Source organism: Podarcis erhardii (genome assembly GCF_964252035.2).
Source record: "Podarcis erhardii genome assembly, chromosome: 1".
Lineage (NCBI taxonomy): Eukaryota > Metazoa > Chordata > Lepidosauria > Squamata > Lacertidae > Podarcis > Podarcis erhardii.
In genome coordinates this window covers 59,057,373-59,077,707 of record NC_138497.1, presented here as the reverse complement: position 1 = coordinate 59,077,707, position 20,335 = coordinate 59,057,373, and the positions used below count along the sequence as shown (strand labels likewise).

The following is a 20,335-nucleotide window of genomic DNA, read 5'->3' as shown; positions in this document are numbered from 1 at the left end:
GCTGTTTCATTTTTTTCAATTTAATTTAAAAGTTCTAGTCATATTGTGCTTGTACTGGTGAAATAATCATATAGCTTGTTGTTTGGGTATGTTTTTGTTTGATTCAGTGGGGATTTGTTGGGCATTGCATTATCACATGCCCTGATAAATCTTGTTTTCACCAAGACATGTTAATGGAATTCATTGTTCATTTCAATGGAGGTGCCCTATCCCCATATGTCCTATCATTGGCGCACTTAGTTTGGGTCTATCCGCTAAAATGAAGAAATCCTTTAAAAGGTTGGGAGACACCATACACATACATATACATGTATATGTGATCTCTGGATCGGTGCAAGGATGCATAGACATTATACGAGGAAATATATTGCTATATAATATATTGTTCTAAAACTCTATGAGATACAAAAGGTGTGCAAAAGTTTTGTCTGAATTATGCAAAAATCTCTCTGTGTTATTTGTTTTGCTAATTTTAAGATTTTTTCCCATGGAGTTCATGGTCTAGACTAGCCACCTTGCTAAGCAGTGGATACTCCAAAAAATTTCCTACAATTTAGATTAATTCATCTAATCTAAATAAATAAATAATATAATCTAATCATCTAATCTAAATAAATAAGACCAGTTTCCAAGTTGAAATAATGTGTATTTTAAAGTTGAATGGCTTAGTTCTGAGTTTGAGAAGGATGATGAAAGGGAAAATAGCAATGTAACAGTGCAATCCTGTAAAAGTTTACTCAGAAGTAAGCTCCATTGAGTTAAATGGGGCTTACTGGCAGGTGAGTCTACAACTGGAAGCTAAAAAGATGTATTCCAGATTGAGAAGTTGGTTTTTTTTAGCAACACTATGCAACATTCAGAAGTAAAGTTAAAAGTAGCGGAAGACATAATATTTGATTTTAATCTTACAAGGAATTCTATCTCGTAACTGTATAGCTAAACCACGGCCCTGATCCAGTGGCTCCATTGTAAATAAGGGGCTCTGATTAAGAGTAAGAAGGGGCTCCCTTATTTTCTTCAATTTCACGGGAAACACCAAATATATCCATATGGACCTATGCCTGCTATTGGGACAGCCCCTGCCTATATAGAATGCCATGCAAAGTACAATGCAACTTTACATAAAGGCAATTCTACACATGTGAGGTCTGCTTTACAAGAAACATATATGCTTTAAAGTATGTGTATATGTGGCAGAGACAAATTCTTGACTTTCTGGCACAAGTAATGACTTTTGTGTCAACGTATACATCGTTCAAAGTGGATGTCAGTTTTAGAGTATGGACTGCATATATACACTAAATGTTCTAACACGTGAAGTGGACCTGGATGTGCATGGTTTCAAAAGCCATATTCAGGGCATTTACCCTCCCCCTCAGTGAAACAAAAGCAAGCAAACACACACACACACACACATACAAACATTATACTTATTGGAGAACCCATCTACACTACAAAGTGTTCCAAGTCACTGGGGCTCACAACTAGTTAAGAGGTTTGATTCTATATGGGTTTCTGTAGAAGGGTTTGAGTGGCAGTGCTGTAGGTGTACTTGGAGCTCTTGTTAATATGATCAACAAAAGGAAGAGAAACGAGAGAGCTGGGAAAAGTGTAAAACAAAAAACAAAATTAAGTAAATTTAACTCCAGCCACTTTGCTTCACCACTGTAACACAGCATCAAAGTTAATGCTTCACACAACTCTGTAATCTACACATGACTTATCCTCAATTTCTTCTACCTCTATGGATTAGCAGTGTGCTAGGCAATCATATATACAAAAAAAAAAAAAAACAAAAAACAAAAAAACAAAGTTCCCTGCCTTGAAGAAAGCAGGTGACATACAAAGGGTAAGGAAGAAAAGGGATGCAGCTAAATATATGCAACCTTTATATACATATATTTATTTATAATTAGTATTACTACAAAATGTCAACAATCCCCATCTGTCCTTTCACTTAGCAATCTGTCATTGCAAGTTGTGCAATAGGCTCAGTAGGCATTGCAGCAGAGGTGGGTCTCAAGGAGATAAAGGAGAGGAGAGTCGTGACCTTATGGATCAGTTCAGGGAGGGCATTCCATGCATACGGGACAGTGTGGAAGATGCTAAGTTCAACCTGAAATTATGCAGAGCAGCAGTTCTCCAGGTAAAGACTCAAGGTGTGTGTGAGGTGCCTATTTTTGAGACAGAGGCAGTGTGGTTTTGTAGGTAACGACTGGCTATTAAGCAGGCAAGTGAAATAAGTGATGCAGGACTACACCAAACTCCGGTTACTTGCCACTGCTTTTCATAGGGCTGCTTCATTCATGAGTTTCCTACATGAAGGGAAACTCAGTGCAGAAAAATATGTGTACACCCACATACACTGTTGGGCATGAAAATGGCACAAGTGTTTATTCTGCCTTGGTTACACATGTTCAGAAGCTGCAGCAGGTGGTTCCAAATACAGGTAACCACAGCAGAACAGACATACAACATGACGTGTGTGCACATATTTTTTTCCTACCTGGGGACATGCCATGCATGAAATAGCCCTAAGTGATCACCAGTTAGCACAGTAACTTTGAAATAATGTCTGGGGAACAACTGGGAAGGGATCTTAAACATATAAAGGGAGAGGAAGAGGGGATGAAGGAGGCAAGACAAAAGAAAGAAATGGGATCATCTATTTCAAATGTGAAGGAAATTAGGTTATTTTTTGTGATTTCAGTTCATTATCTAAATAGCTAAAACATATTAATAAATTATTTTTATGACTGACAAACTGGACCATTTACAACTATGTATCCTCCTTTAATATGAAAAGGTGTAGGGGAGAAAAAACAAATTAAAAGAGATAAAATGCTTCCCCTTACCCTTCTTCTTCCGTACTGAAGCTTGAAAATAGAAAGGGAATGAATGGTAAATAAAATGTGAAGAGAAGGTCATTCTAAAATGATAAATCCCTGTTTGAGTCTCAAGCACCAACACTGAGCGTACTCAGTACTATGCTTTCCCTTTTTCAAATCACCATAAGCATTAGCAAAACTAGCACAGGCTATGTTTAAACTCTAATTCCAAAAGATACAAACTAAAAGGCAGAATACCATGGCTATGCCGAAAAGGAAGATCTCATCCCAAAAGTTAAACAGCATGATTTAGATTTTAAAAAATATCAGCATGATTGTGGAGGGGCGGTGGCGGGGAATATTTTAAGAGTTTGAATTCAAAGGGGAAAGAATTGTGACAATTTCTTAGGCCATTCGTTCCTGACAATCTTAGTGCAAATTCTAAAGAGGGGCAGACATGAATTAGAGCTTGTGCAACACTAATTGGGAAGCAGCCGTGTAATATTACAGGGGGCACAAAGCTGAACATGAGCTCCACAGAACCACTAAATTAGTTCCTTGACCCAATGGGCTGTTTCCTCCAAAATAGCAGCCCCTTAATACACAGAATAGAAAAACTGGTTTAAAACTGAGGGGGAGTTTTTAAACAAAACAATTCATTCACAAGAAAGAGGGCACTGTCATGTGTTCAAAGAAAAGAAAAGAAAGAAATTCCACTGGAATACCACAAGGTAAGAAATATTATTGGTCACAAATAAGAAAATCGTAGTGTTGGACATTCAGCCCAGACTATTGTTGCTTTCGAGGTGGGGAAGAATAACACCCGCCCCTGAAGATCAGAATCAAAGAACTTTAGGGTGGGAGTGAGCTTATCTTCAGGGTGGGATGGGAGAGGATATTTGTAAAGGACCCTAAAAAACTCTCCCAATGTTTCAAGTGGCAGCTTGGCTGCCCTGAGCAGTGCATTGACACTCCTTTGTAATTCAGTACAGAATGCCCCCTGAGAATTATGCTGTGTCATGATGTAGTATTATTCCTAGAGGCGTTATTGAGGGTGGTGGTGGGGAATGGTGGCTGTTGTCATTTACTGTGGCAACAAAGCTTTTCTATTGTTAAAAAAATAAAGTATTCATGACTGAAGTGTAGACCCACATGGACTCCAAAGTTCTTTGATTGCTTCCCACCCATCACTATAAAAGTCACCAACATCCCCCCACTGCTTTCAAGGGGAATGAATGGCCCTGTGAAAGTGGAGTGGGGGGAGGCTGGTTCAGTTTAAGAAGAGAGAGTACAGAGAAAAGTAGGAAGAGGAACCCATTAAGAAGAGGGACAATACAAATACACTTTCAATGATAAACAGTGAGCACATGCTTTCCATGCAGAATGTTCCAAATTCAATCCCTGGCATCACCAGATGGGACTGGGCAAGATTCCCATCTGAAACCATGGAGAGTCATTGTAGAAATTTTGGATATATAGACAAATATTTGTACTATGTTCTTATGGCAGCTTCCTGTAAGTCTATCTTTTTTATATACTGGCAAATAAAAAAAAATATTTTTAAAGCCATTTAAACTAGTTAATAAAACATTTATGTGCACAATAGATATAGTTTCTTGAACTATTTTTGTTAGACATCACTGATGAAAGGAAGTTGATAAACAGTAACAACAGCAGCAACAACAATAATAATCTAAACTATTGCCATGACTAAACGTAATTTTCAACTCCATATTCTGCGCAGCATGAACGTTTGCATACTTTTATAAATGGTAGGTGGTCTTTCAAAAGACACCATCACATCTACAGCCTTAACCTATGCAAGTTTACACAGAGGAACATAGAAATGACATTAGTGGTATTTACTCCTAAGTTTGCAGAGGAGTAAAGCCTTTGCATATTTAGCAGCATTGGTAGGCATGCAGGAGTATTTTAAGTATTGTGTGCTCCTTCCCTGTATAATCAAGGGTGTCCTGTTCTCTTCAACACAATTCCAGAAAACCTTGCTTACAATTATGTCATGGAAGTAAATAAGGAAGTTCCTACTCATACATTCATGGACTTTGAATCACGTTTGGTGTGGATATCTCTAGCTCTTAAGACAATTTTTCATCATAGCAAAGTACTTACCGTAATTTTCTATAAAATTATATAACCATTTAATATAAAAATTATGAAGGATGAAGAAACCTCAAGTTTCTATATTATAATGGTCAGGAAGACATTTTCTTTATTGCCAACTCCTTTAAGGTTATTTATGTCTATCCTTTCAGTGATAGACTTCTCAAAAATAAAACACCCAATATGTGCAACCAGAAGGCAAGAGCTTTTCTTGTATTTCTTTAGAGAAAATGTGAACTAACTAGAGTTAGACCTGGACAGAGTAATTATCAGGCTGACCTGTTTAGAGTGTTAAAACGTGTAGCAATTGATTCCCTCCATAGCTGCTTTTATAGGTCTTAGCATTCTACCAAGAACTATAAGAAAACACAAGTTTTCCTATGGACACACCTAGACCTTCCTGCTGAGCTTATTTCATTCCAGCTCCCATTCAAATTTGCCCTCCTTGGTGGGAAGACCACCCACTGATACTGCTGGCCATGGGGAATTTCCCCAGCAGCAGCTGGCCAGCAAGCGAGTGCGGCCTGGTAGCCGGGGATGAAGGCAGAGAGCAAAGGGGCCGCAGTAATCGCCCCCTGTGGACATGGTGAGCAACCACGATATCCACATGGTTCCAGGATTAATCATTCTGGCATTTCCTGATCTCATCTTTGCTGATATCACCTTTTCACCACTGCCTACTAGGCAACATCTCCTCTGAGGGAAGGGAGTGTAACTTGCTCAGCCCCTGACAGAAGCAACTTTTCTCTTGCAGGTAGCTGTCAGGCTCCCAACGATGACCTCTGATGCAAGCGAGTGAGACTGAGCTGCTGTGATTCACTCAGGCCCATGGTGGAGGCCAAGTCTTCCCTTGATGGCAGTTGATTTCAAATTACAGCCGGAGAAGAACTGCCATTCCTTTGAAGTTGTGTGATTTTATTGGGGAAAAGAAAGGAGCTCAGAAGGAAGGTGCAGTTGTGGCCCAAAGAAAGCTTTTTCCTGAATCTCAAAATGGTTCGTGAGTCGGATGCTAAGACCTATAAAGGCAGCATTGTGAGGAAGTCAATTACACTGAGTACTACACATTTTCATAGCTTAAATAGGTCACTCTGGTGATTACTCTCTCTGCTCAGGTGTAACTTCTTGTTAGCTTACAATGTCCAGATTGAAGAAAAATGCCCTAGTTAGCCAACAAGATCATTATTTTTATGGTTCATAAGGGAGCCTTTCCCATTTTTCTATGGCGAATGAACAAGGACTGTGCTATGATACAAAAATTTGTTTAAAAGGATAACTTCATGATATTCAAAGCAAGTGAAACAGGAATTTTATGGCTGGCAAAAAAAATTTAAAAACCCAATAACTCTCATATAAAATAGCCCCCTATTTCCCACCTAATCCCTCCAAAACCTAAACAGTATTAATTGCAACTGGTCTGTTGTGTTATTTAAAGCAGGAAATAGTACAAAGGAGGGCATATTTCTGAATAAAATTGCTGATAATTCACAATCAAGAAATAAATTTAAATGAAGGTTATATAAAAAATAAACTCTTCATTTGAGAAACCTCTGTAATTTCTAATTTAAAATGTTTCAGCTTAATACCTCTAAAGGTGTTAAATAAACAAACTCGATGTTACCTAGGACTCAGCGAGACTGGTAAAGAAATAGTGATTTATATGCATTGTATGTGCAATATGTGCCACCAGATGGCAATGTGGAGTCCCCTTTTTCTCTACCTGTTTTCCCTGTTTAAATTTACGCTTTAAACTGAAACACTTCTTTGATGTGTCTAGATCCAGCACTAGACATCAGGATATCTAAAGTGTTTTCTATGTAACAAATATTTGATTACTAAAAGGTAGGAAAATGCTGAACTGTTTTCTTTAAATAAAAAAGACCTTATATCAGAAATATTTTAACTAAATATTGTAAAAATGGATTCTACTACTATAACGCTATTTTTTTCTGCACAAAAATAGGTGAAGTAAAGATTAAAAATGTTCTTGTTCATGCAAATTCAGGCTGCAATCCTATAGACGCACACCTGCAAGTAAGGCCCACTGAACTCAATGGGATTTACTTCTGAGTACACATCCATAGGATTGCACTGGATCAAATAAATAAATAAATAAATAAATAAATAAAGGCCCTAATCCAGGAGGAGAGATAAAAATTATGGTAGGGAACATCTGAGAGCCGAAACCTGCTTTAAGCTAACAAATTGCTTTTGCTGGATTGGGGGCAATGAACACCAATAAGAGATAGTTTCCTTTCAGGTACAACACTTTGTTTCTGGGTCAGCTTTTATAGAACGACAGCTAGCAGCTTACCTTTGTCCACTAATGAGAGGCCACAGAAATTTAAAATAAAACAATATTAGATAAACTGATTTCTTAGGGGGGAAAAACAAGCTAATAAAATATGCTTATAGCTTTAAATTAATGTGTAAAATAACAATGCACATAAATGATAAAACACATTCTGTCGCAGAGCTGGAAACAAAATTAAACACAACAAGGTCACTCATGCTCATCATGCACACGTGGGAATCTCCAGAAAAGCAACATTCCCATGGAATTTATTTTCCAGTACCACGTTCTGTACAGGGTGCAGTTCACTTTCAAACAGTCTTAACATTGCCTTTTCATCTCTGCTATTGCAGCATGCTCATTAAGAAACACTTTCTTACCAAGCTCTTCAAGTTCTGAGGTCATTGACTTAGACCGCAAGGTCAGTGCAGTGGTTGGAGCCCGTTTTGGAGGTGGTGGGGCTTTGCATTAAACAGAAGGACATACATGATAAGAAACAGCACTCACTGCATGCTCATATATGCATTATTCATATTCAACACAAAAATGCATTACTAATTAAATGAAAATATGTTTTTCTCTATGTAGCTAATCAGTTAACTGAACGTTTACATAGAGCAGTTTCCACACATAGGAAAGGAAGACACCACAGTATTTCTTTGACATATATTTTATTTTAGGAGATATTCATGCCGGGTTCACAACTAAGCTTATGCTATTGAATCTTATATGCTTAAAGGTTTATCAAATGAGACATGGTACTGTAGAAGTCTGTAAGCTCTGCATTTCTACATTACTCAAAGAGCCTCACATGAACAGCTCATGTCAACAGCAGCAAATAACCTGAAAGTTATCTGACTGACAAGTGGGTTTGACCAGAAATCATGACTGGACACAAGCAGTGAACAGGAGAACCATAGAAAGTGACAGTTTATAATAATGCTTCTAAATCTTTGAAAAGCAATAGGCTATACACAACTTTTGTATTGTAAACTGAACTAAAAAGAAAATGATTGAAGCTGTGTTCATTGATAGTTTGAGTTAGACACGGAAGTCATTGTAGCCTACAAAACAATGATACATTAGCTGTGTGGAGCTCAAAGCAGTCAAATGCTCCAGAACTTACAACCAGAGATAAATATTTAAGTTGTTACATCCAGAGTGTATTATATCAATTTTTGCTACCCTGCCCAAATCAGCTTATCTCAAGTAGCCCTTACTACGTTTGTTACTGAAAGTCACATATATAAAACTGGCAGCTGTTTGAGCTTAATGGGTCATGCATTCAAACTGTACAACTGACTTATGCCCTGCTTCAGAAGTAGATAATGGAGAGCAACTCCAAGCAGACATATTTTTGGCCAAGTTATTTCAAAAGGAAATGAGCTTCATATGTAAATGCACTATGCTATCGACCCCTTTTTCACAAGACCATGGCAAATGAATATGCAGGAAATGATCATGCTATAAGAGATAGTATGTAGGATTCAAATCAATCAGGAAAGACCCATTAAACAAGCCCCGCCCACATGGTTGGGCTATTCATGCACATTTTCCAAAAGTGCAGAACTAGTTCTCATGTCAATTGATGTCTATTAAAAAAGAGCATTTTTTCAACTTTGGAAATTAACTCTTTCGTAAAATAATACAACACATATTAAATTGTGGGATGAAGCTCAAATTGTGCAAATTGAACTTAACCTCCCATCAATAATTGAGGTCATATGTACTCCAACAGTGCTGAAAATAAAAATAAAACTTCTGTGCAAGTCTTCCACAATTCCAGGTTCTATGTATTCTTCAATTATTATGAGGTTTGAACTGGTATGTGGTGTTCCAAGTCACTCCACCCCACTGGAATGACTAAAAAATTGAAAAACCATGCACATTAGGTGCTAGGGGTCAAAATGACCTCACAAAATGCTGCTTAATTTATTAGTTACTTGTCATGTCTACATATACTTAGCCTAGAACCTTTTATTTCAATTTCTTGTGAAAAGGAAAATAGAAGATGAAAAAAGTATGTTTTCATATCAAATTACTCACTTTCCTCAGTATCACTACAAATTATATTAGAGGTCAATAATACCCAAAAGGCTAATAAAACTCATTTTCAAACCTTAATACTCTATATTAAACATTTTTATCAGTGAGAAGGTCCTTGTTTACCCAGCCAAACTATTGTTTTCCTCATAGCTACTTGTAGACTTCATTTGAACAATACTTATTTATTCTGCTTTGGGGGTCATTTTCACCTCAATTGCATCTTTAAAATTGCAAACAACTTGCACCTCCCCCTCTGCAGGTGGGCAGACTTAATGGCAACACTTCATAGAGAAACTTTAGATTTTATCTGTTTACAGGAAGATATTTGCAAAATGTGTTGTTGAGAGCTGCCTTGGGCATCTCTGCGATCAGCAGCTCAAATTCCAGGTGAGACAGCGGTTGACAAACGAGCAACCTATTTACAGTCTTCTGGACAGAATATAACAACTTTTTCACCAATAAGCAGGAAAAACCTGACTATGGCAACAACATTGAAAAAACAAGCAACCAGAAATCCCCCCAGAGTTCCTTTCCCACAAATTCAGAAGTGTCAACAGCAGCATTTTTTGTTTTTGCACTTACATATTATGTGCTAAGGAATGGAACGACAGTGATTTTCCTTTCTTCAGTGCATGAGAATGCAGCAATCTTAGTCCACAAATACAAGTCTGAGATCATTCTTTCTTATAATAAAACTAAAGCTGGTATGCACAACTGTGACCTGATAGTGTCTGTTTAAATGCCTATATTTGCTTGGAAGGTAAGCAAACCACAATTGAGTGAACATCCCAAAATATTATTTTCCTGGTATACCTGTATCTGGAGTTGATCAGACTCTGAGCTGAGCATAGACACATAGCCAACCTGCCTGGGATGTTAAGCGGGAGGCAGCTCCAAAATTGGTAGAGCCTGCCTATGCTGACACCAGGAAAAGGTGAAGGCATGATATCTGTGATTGACACAATGGCAGAAAATCACAGCAACAGTGTGCTTTATGTAAATATTCTGCCTCCCATATTCATGGTGTTGTAAATGTGGCAATTGTGCATAAGCTGCTCAAGTAAAAGTCATTTGCAACTCACAGTAAACTGCACTGTTATACTCACGTAACAATTTATAATGAGGTTATATGTATGCTAACAACACAAGATTCCTTTGCTCCATTTTGGAGGAAGGATGGAATGTAAATCTATCAAATAAATAAATAAATAAATAAATAGATTATATGTTGCTTTGTGTTTTTAAAAAACCTCTGGGATCAATTAGACCCTACACACCATTCTTGTGGATTTATGCATTTTATGTTGTGGGTTTTTGTTGTCCCTCGTTAGTTCTTTTCTTGTTTTACTGCAAAACAAAACTTCTCAATAAGGACATTTTTCAGAACACTTAGATGGGCCCTTCCTCCAGCTATTTTAAAAATGTTTTTCTTGGGATATATTTGATTTCAAAACTGCTGTGATACAGTATTTTTTCTATTAATGGAGGGTTACATATTTCTAAATAATTTCTCATTTGCATTGTTCTCTCAATGAAAGGAAATACGATAAACAGTTCAAACTATGAAAAGAATATACCTTTCTTTCTGGCTGTGTCATCTGGATCAAGATTCCTGGTTACTGTGACAACTTTAAGAACTAAATGATTGCCTCCTTGCCGAATCATGTTCACCACTTGCCTATGGCCAACTTTAACTACATTTTCATTATTAACCTGCAGGGAGAGAGAGAGAAAGGACAGAGTTATACTAAAACATGTGGAAAATAATACTTGATTGTAAAAGATAAAGTAAAACAATATCTATAAGGTTTTGAAGAGTGTTCAAAGAATTTGATTTTGACCTAATCAGCAGCTCCCTAGCTAATCTGCAGATATTCCTGTTTCAGAATTATTATTATTTGGCTAGCACCAATCCAGCAATAAAAATCCCCTAAACACATATCTGATTATTCTTGTCACAAATTAACATTTTGGAAGCACTTAGAGATGGAGAATTGAATCAATATTTTTCCACTGCAGTGGAAATAAGGTACAACAGACCAAAAGATACTATATATTGATATTAGTTTAATTTGACTCATTTTCTTTATATCCCTGTCATGCTTATAAACCATAATGGCGACTTCCAGCCCCCAGAAACATCTATTGCTTGCATGATTTGTAAACACACTGGGAAGCCAAACCATAATCGTGACAGCCTTTTAACGCGTACCCAGACAGCTGTGAGTGTAATTAAATATAAAGTGTCTTTGACCAAAATTTGCTCTTGACACAAATCTGCACAGAAACCACATTGGATTTCCCCCCCAAAAGTACTTAAGTACACTTCAGAAGGTATGTACTTTATTTTCATAAAATATTATTGTTATTTAAATTCATTAGTCACTTGCTACATAAAGAATCTCTAAGCAACTTACATAACTTCAACTTCTTAAAGTCAGAAAAAATGACAAAACAAAAATCATTAAATCTTTTAGTGTAGTCAGGCAGGTGGTGGTGGTGAGGAGGAAGAGTTCCACATTGGAGGCCTCTGGGGTCTGACCTCCAGGAAAACTATGGATGGCCATCTTTATTATAGGTTCCAATCACAAGGAGTTTCCTGATGTAAATATCCTTTTCCTCTCTGCAATTGCTTGTGCCACATTAGGGAAAGCATATGGGTACATAGCTGATTTCCTTAAGAAGTCAATACCAGCTTGGTGATTTAGATTAAGCAAGTGACATGGGAAAAGAGATAAATCTTTTCTCTCCCAGTACCACAGTCTTTATCCAATTCACCCCTGCTTTGGCCACTACTAGCTCCAATCTTCTATGGTTTGGTCCTAAACAAGCATCTCAAGAGAAGAGGGAAGTGACAATATGGCACAGGAACACAAAGACTATAAGCCCAAAGACAAACATTATAAATGTCAAAGAAAAAGATAGCAGCAGCAGCAGCATACAATAGGGTTGTACTATGCTGAAACTTGTCTTTCAATTTCTCAAAAGTTTCTTCCATTGTGAAAGAGGCTACTATTTTTTCCTTCCCATTTGCTATCACTCTAGAATTTCTTTACAATTTTGGTGGGTGTAGGGTTGAGGTTATAGTTCTCTGCAGCTCCTTTGTTCCTTATCTGACAAAGCCCCATGGAAGCAGTTACTTGACAAGTCCATTCCATGGCTTGAGTGGAAGCTCAAGAAGCAGGGGAAGTTGGCTAACAAGCACCTGAGATCGGTGCACTCTGATTTGGTTTTTAAGGGAAGTCCTATTAAAAAAAAAAAAAAAACTTTCTGCACCAATTTCTTTATAACAAAAAATACCAGAACTTTTTAAAATAAAAAACCCCGTTAGGTGCATGGTACACAGCCGTTGTGTTTTGTGAGTCGAGGACCCGCCACCCACATAGGATTATAATAAAACACAAAGACACATTATTTTAGGTTAATGGGCAAAATTAGGCCACAACTTTATTGGTTACAGCATGTGAGTGGTATTGGCTTAGGCACTGGATAAAACAGCGGGGAGTCATTTCAGGGGTTAACATCCAGTGGGAGGAGCTTGTTATGCAACTGGAAGCTTCCCCATGATGTCACCGGGGGTCGTGCCATGGCCCTAGCCACCAGCAGGGCATTGAACAGGATGCATGACCGTCTGATTCCTTTAACGGAATACCCAAAAGAGGAGGGGTAGATGATGGCCATACCCAAACCTCCAACACAGTACACATATTCCAATGCCTAACTGCCAATACCAAAAAAGTTGTGATGAGTTGCTACGAGGTAGGCAAAAAAACAAAGAGGCTGGTGCCAATTTGCCAAATTGATAAAAAAGTTCTACCAGGCCCCTTGGGCAACTAAGGCAACCAACCGAAGTCCATAGCAAGGTCAATACGCAGAGGAAGCTGACCTAAAAGGGCGGGCGGGCGGGAGAGCCGATGTAAGCAGGAACCGACTGGGGAGCTAAACCCTGCCCACCAGCCGGCCCTATTGGCCGGCTGAAAGGCTTGGCCATGGCAGCAGAGGCAATCAGAGGCAGGGAGCCGAATACGCCTCCCTGCTGCTATGGGAAGCTGCTCCCGCTCACAACTCCTTCCCTCTGTGAGGAGAGGTCTTCTCAGCCAAAGATGTCATGATGGGTGCTTTTAAAGAAGCATAGGTACCAGGGAAGACTACACAATACAGACCCACCAGTCATCTTATTTATACTCTTGCTAAATCCCTAAGCTACCATGAAAGTTAGGTAAAGGCAACAAAATCCTGTGCCACAGTCATGAAAATTTCACTGAAATTTTCTCTTCCCTTTGATAATTTTCTGATCCTTCCTCTTTTCCAACAAATTGATAATGGTGGAAATATACAAAAGAAAATTTCAGCACAGCGGTAGCAAATAATGAAGTAAGTGTGACCTCTTCTGCAGGTAATGCCCAACTTAAACAATAGGGTACCTCGTGGGGCTCCATGCCAGCCCCAAACTGTCTATATTATGTAAAGGTTTTCTTGTTATCTAACATGCTTCTAAAACTGCTGTCCACGACAGAGAAGAAAGCTAACAACATAAGCAAATGAATCCAGGAAAAGATGGGATTATCTCAAACATATTCATAATCTGTGAAGTGGAATGGTAGAAGGAAGAAATTGGTGAGTTCAGTTTGATGGCGGGAGCCTGGTCAAATTGGCTATATCAGATTATGTGGGGGAGACTTGAATTGCTAGTATGAGGTCATCCAGTGCCTGTCAACTAGAAATCTGGGTAGGAAGTTGCAATTAGGTACTGGGCAGATATATTTAGAAAACTGGTACCGAAGACTCTTGGAAAGTGATATTATCCTACGATAATCTTTGTAGTTGGGAGTGTGTGTGTATGTGTATTCTAGGCTAGATGGGGAGTTTTGATTAATGCATTAATGCACCAACCCACACACAAAGCAGCTGTGATTACGGTTACATTTTTCTTTCTCCCCCTCACCAACAAGATTAGCAGTAAATGGCTCAAGTCTCAGTACAGCTATTGCATCTACTTGAATGTTGAGGTGGCAAAATAATTTCTAGAAGGGAAATGTTCACAGAAGGTGATTTTAATTGATATCCTCTTGCTACTGATGTGGGTTTTTCTTGACACAGGTAGTAGAAATTCAAAGACGTTTGATATGGGTAATTTTGAGAAGGACTGAAAAAAGAAAAATTCTGGCATGTAAAATATTAAAGGACAATATATGCAGGAGCTGATTTTGTTCACAACAAAGGAACCCACTGTAAAATTAGTTCTATACCATGTTCTTTGACAACTAATAGTTTGTGCTGCATTTTAGAAATAGGAAAAGCAGCAGATGAAATCATCTAAACTTCTGGTCTAAACTCCACCTAGACTGTGAGGAACTAGATGAAGCAGCCATTTTTGAAGCACTGGGTACTGCATTGGCAGAAATAAAGATGGTGGAGGAAACAGTCCAAGCACTCTTCATTGGGGGATGAGAGGAGGCACAACTGTAACTCATTAAGGACAAACACAATTCCCCCAAGATTAAAACTGGCCAAAATTGCTACACTCTTTGAGCAACCAACTTGAATAAATGAAAGGCAGGGGGAAGCAACTCAAGCAAACACACTTGGTACTGGTAGGTTGTGGGACTTGCTGAGAAGGACAGTGTGAGAAAGTGGTGTGAGAACAGCTGCAGTTGCATGATGGACCTCCGGAACGAATTCAGTTCATAACCAGAGGTACCACTGTAATACAAGAGGATCCACCTGATGTTGACCACAGGTAAGGTGGGCAATGTGGTAGGCAGGACAACTCAACCTGGAGAGGAGCAAAAAGGCTCCACAAACTCTACCTCTCATGTTCAGTAGGAGTCATCCCTACCAGGAATGTCCTCCATTCTCCTCTTGAAAAGGCACACTCTAAAACATACATACACCATTTCTAAAGAAACAGCTCATAAATATCACACAGTTGAAGTCTTCTCCAGAGCGATCTCGGCCCTGAATGGGAAGCCTGGACTTTGAAAGTCATCTAATCTTCCTTGCTGTATTATACTGTATTGTTTTAATTAGTGTTCTTTATAGTTGTTCTGATTTTGTGTGGAGTGCCCTACCTGGGTGGATGGAGCAGCCAAGTAATTTCGTTGTGCCCGAGGGGGGGCAATGACAATAAAGATATATTATTATTATTATTATTATTATTATTATTATATTATTATCCCAATGTGAATAGCCAGATTTCTGCCACAGCCACACTGTTACTGAAGCTGCAGAACCAGAGTGGTTAATATTACAAATTAGCATCCCTCACTTATTAGCGTCAAACCAGTCTGATCCAATTTGTTATTTTTTTATCTAGTCACAAGACCATTTCATAACAAAAGTTTAACTATGAAAGCAACATAAGGCAACATCGATAGCATTTAACTCAGACCCAAATGAAGCTATGTATTGTCCCAATGTGTTCTTCTCAATATGTTACATCTGTTTTTTCGAAGTGTTATAAGTAGGCAATACTGTATAAAATAATATGTACAATGTAAATCAATTCAGTTAAAACCACAAGAACTGGGACATTCAGAATTTTTTTGAGACTTCATTCTAAAACAGCTGATGATAACAAATTCAACCAGGATTTAGTAAAGGCCACCCTCACTTAGTTTCTGCAAATTGTTGAAATAAGAAGGAAAATTATTATATGATGATGCTACTTTAGAAACTGATATAGTTGTCCTGTCCATCTGAAGGGAAGCAACAGATAACTTCTGTTCAAAAACTAAAAGTATACCCCATCATCAAAACTCTAATTCCTAATTTCACCAATATGTAATGCAAGCCCCTTCCAAGAGTGATTGTTCAAAGTGTTTTCTCATGTCTGTCCATTATTTCATGTTCATATTGCTATTATAACTACAGTGGTACTTCAGTTTATGAACTTAATCCATTCCGAGGGCCTTCTGGCGGTTCCCTCATGGCGAGAAGCAAAGCTACAGGGAACCAGGCAGAGGGCCTTCTCGGTAGTGGCGCCTGCCCTGTGGAATGCCCTCACATCAGATGTCAAAGCGATAAATAACTACCTGACATTCAGAAGACATCTTAAGGCAGCCCTGTTCAGGGAAGTTTTTAATCTGTGATATTTTAGTGTATTTTTGGTTTTTATGGAAGCCGCCCAGAGTGGCTGGGGAAACCCAGCCAGATGGGCAGGTACAAATAATAAATTATTATTATTATTATTATTATTATTATTATTCCAGAAGTCCATTCTTAAACCAAAACCATTCTTAAACTGAGGCGCTCTTTCCCTAATGAGGCTTCCTGCCACCAGTGCCCTTCCACTGTTCGGCTTCCGTTCTTAGACCGAGGCAAAGTTCGCAAACCGGAATACTACTTCTGGTTTTGTGGAGTTCGTAAACCAAATAGTTCGTAAATGGCTGTTCTTAAACTGAGGTACCACTGTACTATACATGAAGGTTAGAAGAGAATTTCTCATTCTAGCACTAGATTTCACATACATATGATATAACTGGTAGATTGTGCTACCCATTCTCTCTCCCTCCCTCCCTCCCTCTCTCTCTCACACAGACCTTATCTATCTATCATCTATCATCTATCTATCTATCTATCTATCTATCTATCTATCTATCTATCTATCATCTATCATCTATCTATCTATCTATCTATCTATCTATCTATCTATCTATCTATCATCTATCTATCTGCCTCTACACACTGACGATTCACAAACCTGTCAAAAAGTTTGGGACAAATTCACTAATCTTCATCCTACTTTCATTTTACACATTTTTACCAGCTGCCTCAAATTTGTACATACACTGGCCTCTACACATAAAAGATTCGCAAATCTGTCAAAGAGTTATGAACACTTTTATGAAAAATATTACCTTATTACCAGCTTTGCAAAACAGTTACATATATACATCTGCTTTTGGTTCTTTATGAAAAACTAAGATTAATTTAACAGGCAACACTAATGTTAATCTTTGATGAGCTTGATCCTATATATCAACCCCTACTTAAAAGTGTTACAGCTATTTCTGGTGTTGAAGCAGAAATGCATTCCTGTTCCAGGCAATGAGACAGAGCTGCCTAGTTCTGCCATGCTTGAAAGCATCTTGCTCCTTCTTCCTGATATGAAGGATGGGTGGGATGGGTGAACATTGCCCTTAGCCCTGGATATGGCAGGACATGCTGGCATTGGTGTGTGTGGGTGCGCACTGCACACCTTCCTACTTTCAGGGTCAACACAACTTCACCCACACAGACCTGCTAAACAGCACCCACACCCCAGGAAACTGCTTCAACTGGCTGGCTAAACCAGGTGAGGATAGCTTATGGGTCTCAAACCCTTGGTGAGTTAGGCACTTGCCCCTGCATGTGAAGACTGGCTCTGGAAAATTGAGTGGATGAGACCAATAGTAGGCTCAACAGTCAAGAAGATGGCTTCAGCACATGTGGAGAGGGAAGTGAGGTGCAGATGAGACACATTAACCTGGGAAGGCAGTGCATCTAGGAGAAGGAAAGCTCCAGTTGTAAAATTCTGCTGCACTGTGGGATATCTTCCGAAGAAAAGCCTCAGGATTAAACCCTACACAAAGACAGTTGGATGATATCTTGTATGTCTCCTTCCAGCAACTCCTGCAGCAAAGCTGGTGCCAAATATATTGTTCTGCTTTCCTTTGGATCACATCAGCGAGGTCAAGATGGGAATCTTGCTGTCTGGGTAGCCCAGGACCTCCATACACATTGCCCAAGCTTGTGCCCTAAGGAAGTCACTTTGGTGCTGCTAATGCAATGGGTTGATTTCACCCCCGAAGGCACACTCCATTGTCTCTCAACAATGCCAACAACAGCAGTCCTGGAACTTGCAGAAGAAGGGTAGGCTATCATCACCATCATCATAGTGATCTGGGTCAATTATGCAGGCAAGATCCATTCTCCCCTAGGAATGGGGGAGAAATTTTTTCACATTTTAATGCAAATCTATGTAATTCATGGGGTTTTCTTGGCAGGGATACTGGAGTGGCTTGCCGGTTCCTGCTCCAGGTAAGAGCTGGACCAAAGAAGACTGATCGCCAAAGAATTGATGCTTTTGAATTATGGTGCTGGAGGAGATTCTTGAGAGTCCCATGGACTGCAAGAAGATCAAACCTATCCATTCTTAAGGAAATCAGCCCTGAGTGCTCACTGGAAGGACAGATCCTGAGGCTCCAATCCTGAGGCTCCAATACTGTGGCCACCTCATGAAAAGCGAAGACTCCCTGGAAAGGACCCTGATATTGGGAAAGATTTGAGGGCACAAGGAGAAGGGGACGACAGAGGCCCAGATGGTTGGACAGTGTTCTTGAAGGGGTGTCTGGCGTGCCCTGGTCCTGGGGTCACAAAGAGTCAGACACAACTAAATGACTAAACAACAACATGAATATGTAATTCATCCTTCCCCAAACCAATACAAGAAGAGAAACGCAGCTATCCTTCAAAATTCACACTGTGAGAACAGAAAATTAGAGTGAGAAAGAGCCCTGAGGCCACAGAGTTCACAGTGTTTAAACCTGTAAATCAGATCCCTGAGGTATCCAAGAAAAGTATACATCTCAAGCCAGTGCTGTGTCGTATTAGGGCTGACTGCCTATTGTCAAATGAATGTGAAGAGAACCTTGAATGCTACCTATGGATTCCATTCCCTACAGACATTGGCCTAATTTCATGTGGGTGGCAATGAGAAGAAAATGGGAGGAACAGAACAGAGAGAAAGAAAAGGGGTGGCACAAAGAGAAAGAAGTGGCTGAAACAGGAAAAAAATGTGTTGATGGTCCCACAGGTCTTTGGCTGTGATGCCACCATTTTTGGCTCCAGCCTCAGTCAATGCCAGTATGAAGCCCCTGACAAATTAATGCTTGAGAGAATGTGAACCTCGAAAGAAGTTTGCCCAGCTCTGCAGCACTGCATCTCAGCACAACAATGAAAGCAGTTAATTGTTTTCTATGTGGCAGAGAACACTGTAACATGCCCGTAACATTGACAACTATATTGACTGTTCAGGCAAGAGGACTAACTGCTGTGGCAGGGTTGGGAAGGGGTTAAACATCAACTGAAACAGATGGCTCTAGCCCATTGCAACTTAGCTAAATAATATACTTCAGCAACTATTTATTAGAACAAGAAGTCTAGGGAAGCCTGTCAAAAGAACTGAAAGACGTTGTAGTTAAACCACCACATGTTCTCATTTCAAAATGGGCAACTTATTCGTAGTGACTTTTGGTGACGCACACATTCAAACACATAATCCTATTTAACACTCTCATTGCAATTGCCACTATTAGAAAGTGTAACAATAGCAAAAATATACTTCAGGTTAATTATAATAATACCATCAACTGCAGTTGCCTCTTTATCAATAAACCTCTCAAGGGCCAAACTTTTATTTGAAATATTCCAATCCATGCATTTCTCAAAGCTTACCATAGGAATTAAAATCTGGAAGTTAAAAAAAAAAGCCACTTAAAAAGGGATTTTATGCAATAATGCCAACACACACAATGTTTTGTTGCTTTACAATAGCTCAGAAATGCTAGACAAACTAGAGAAAAATAATGAAGGTTATAAGAAAAGCAGTACTGACTTCTGATGAAAAATGTATATAAGAAAGGGGAGTACCACAAGTTCAAGCAGCAAGGAATACAAATGCCTAATGTTTTTGTTTGACAGATTTAATAAATAACAAATGGAGGTCAAAGGGTGAAAAGAATAGGGAAACTTCATTGACATATACCTAATAAATTACTAATCAACATGCAACTGACTCAGTCATTGTCTTTGGTTGGGTGCTGAGAACATGCACCAGGATGCAACTACAGGAAGATTTATGAGTTTTTATTTAATGTCTTTCTAGAGGGCATTACTGAACTCTCAACTGGTATAATCCCCCAGGTTCTACTTAATGGAACTACAGCACGACAAGCAATCACTCAATTAGTTAAATGTTTGAGACTTCTGGATTTTTTGCAGAGAGGAATGGTGGCACCCAGCGCTTCATCCTGCTAAAGATGCCTGGTACTGAAGCCACTGCCACCAT

The 20,335-nt window shown here is 38.9% G+C and overlaps 1 protein-coding gene across 6 annotated transcripts in view; it reads right to left on the bottom strand.

Moving 5' to 3' along the window:
- SHANK2 (SH3 and multiple ankyrin repeat domains 2) overlaps positions 1–20,335 on the bottom strand; it is a 353,024-nt gene that overhangs the window by 44,028 nt on the left and 288,661 nt on the right. For 4 of the 6 annotated variants that reach the window (XM_081833850.1, XM_081833852.1, XM_081833847.1 and 1 more), the window contains 3 exons: positions 10,863–10,998; positions 7,620–7,700; positions 2,856–2,876 (listed from right to left, as the gene is read on the bottom strand). In XM_081833850.1, the coding sequence (XP_081689976.1) occupies positions 2,856–2,876; positions 7,620–7,700; positions 10,863–10,998 (238 nt within the window). The remainder of the gene's footprint in view (positions 1–2,855; positions 2,877–7,619; positions 7,701–10,862; positions 10,999–20,335) is intronic. The other 2 variants (XM_081833848.1, XM_081833849.1) reach the window with 2 other exon arrangements.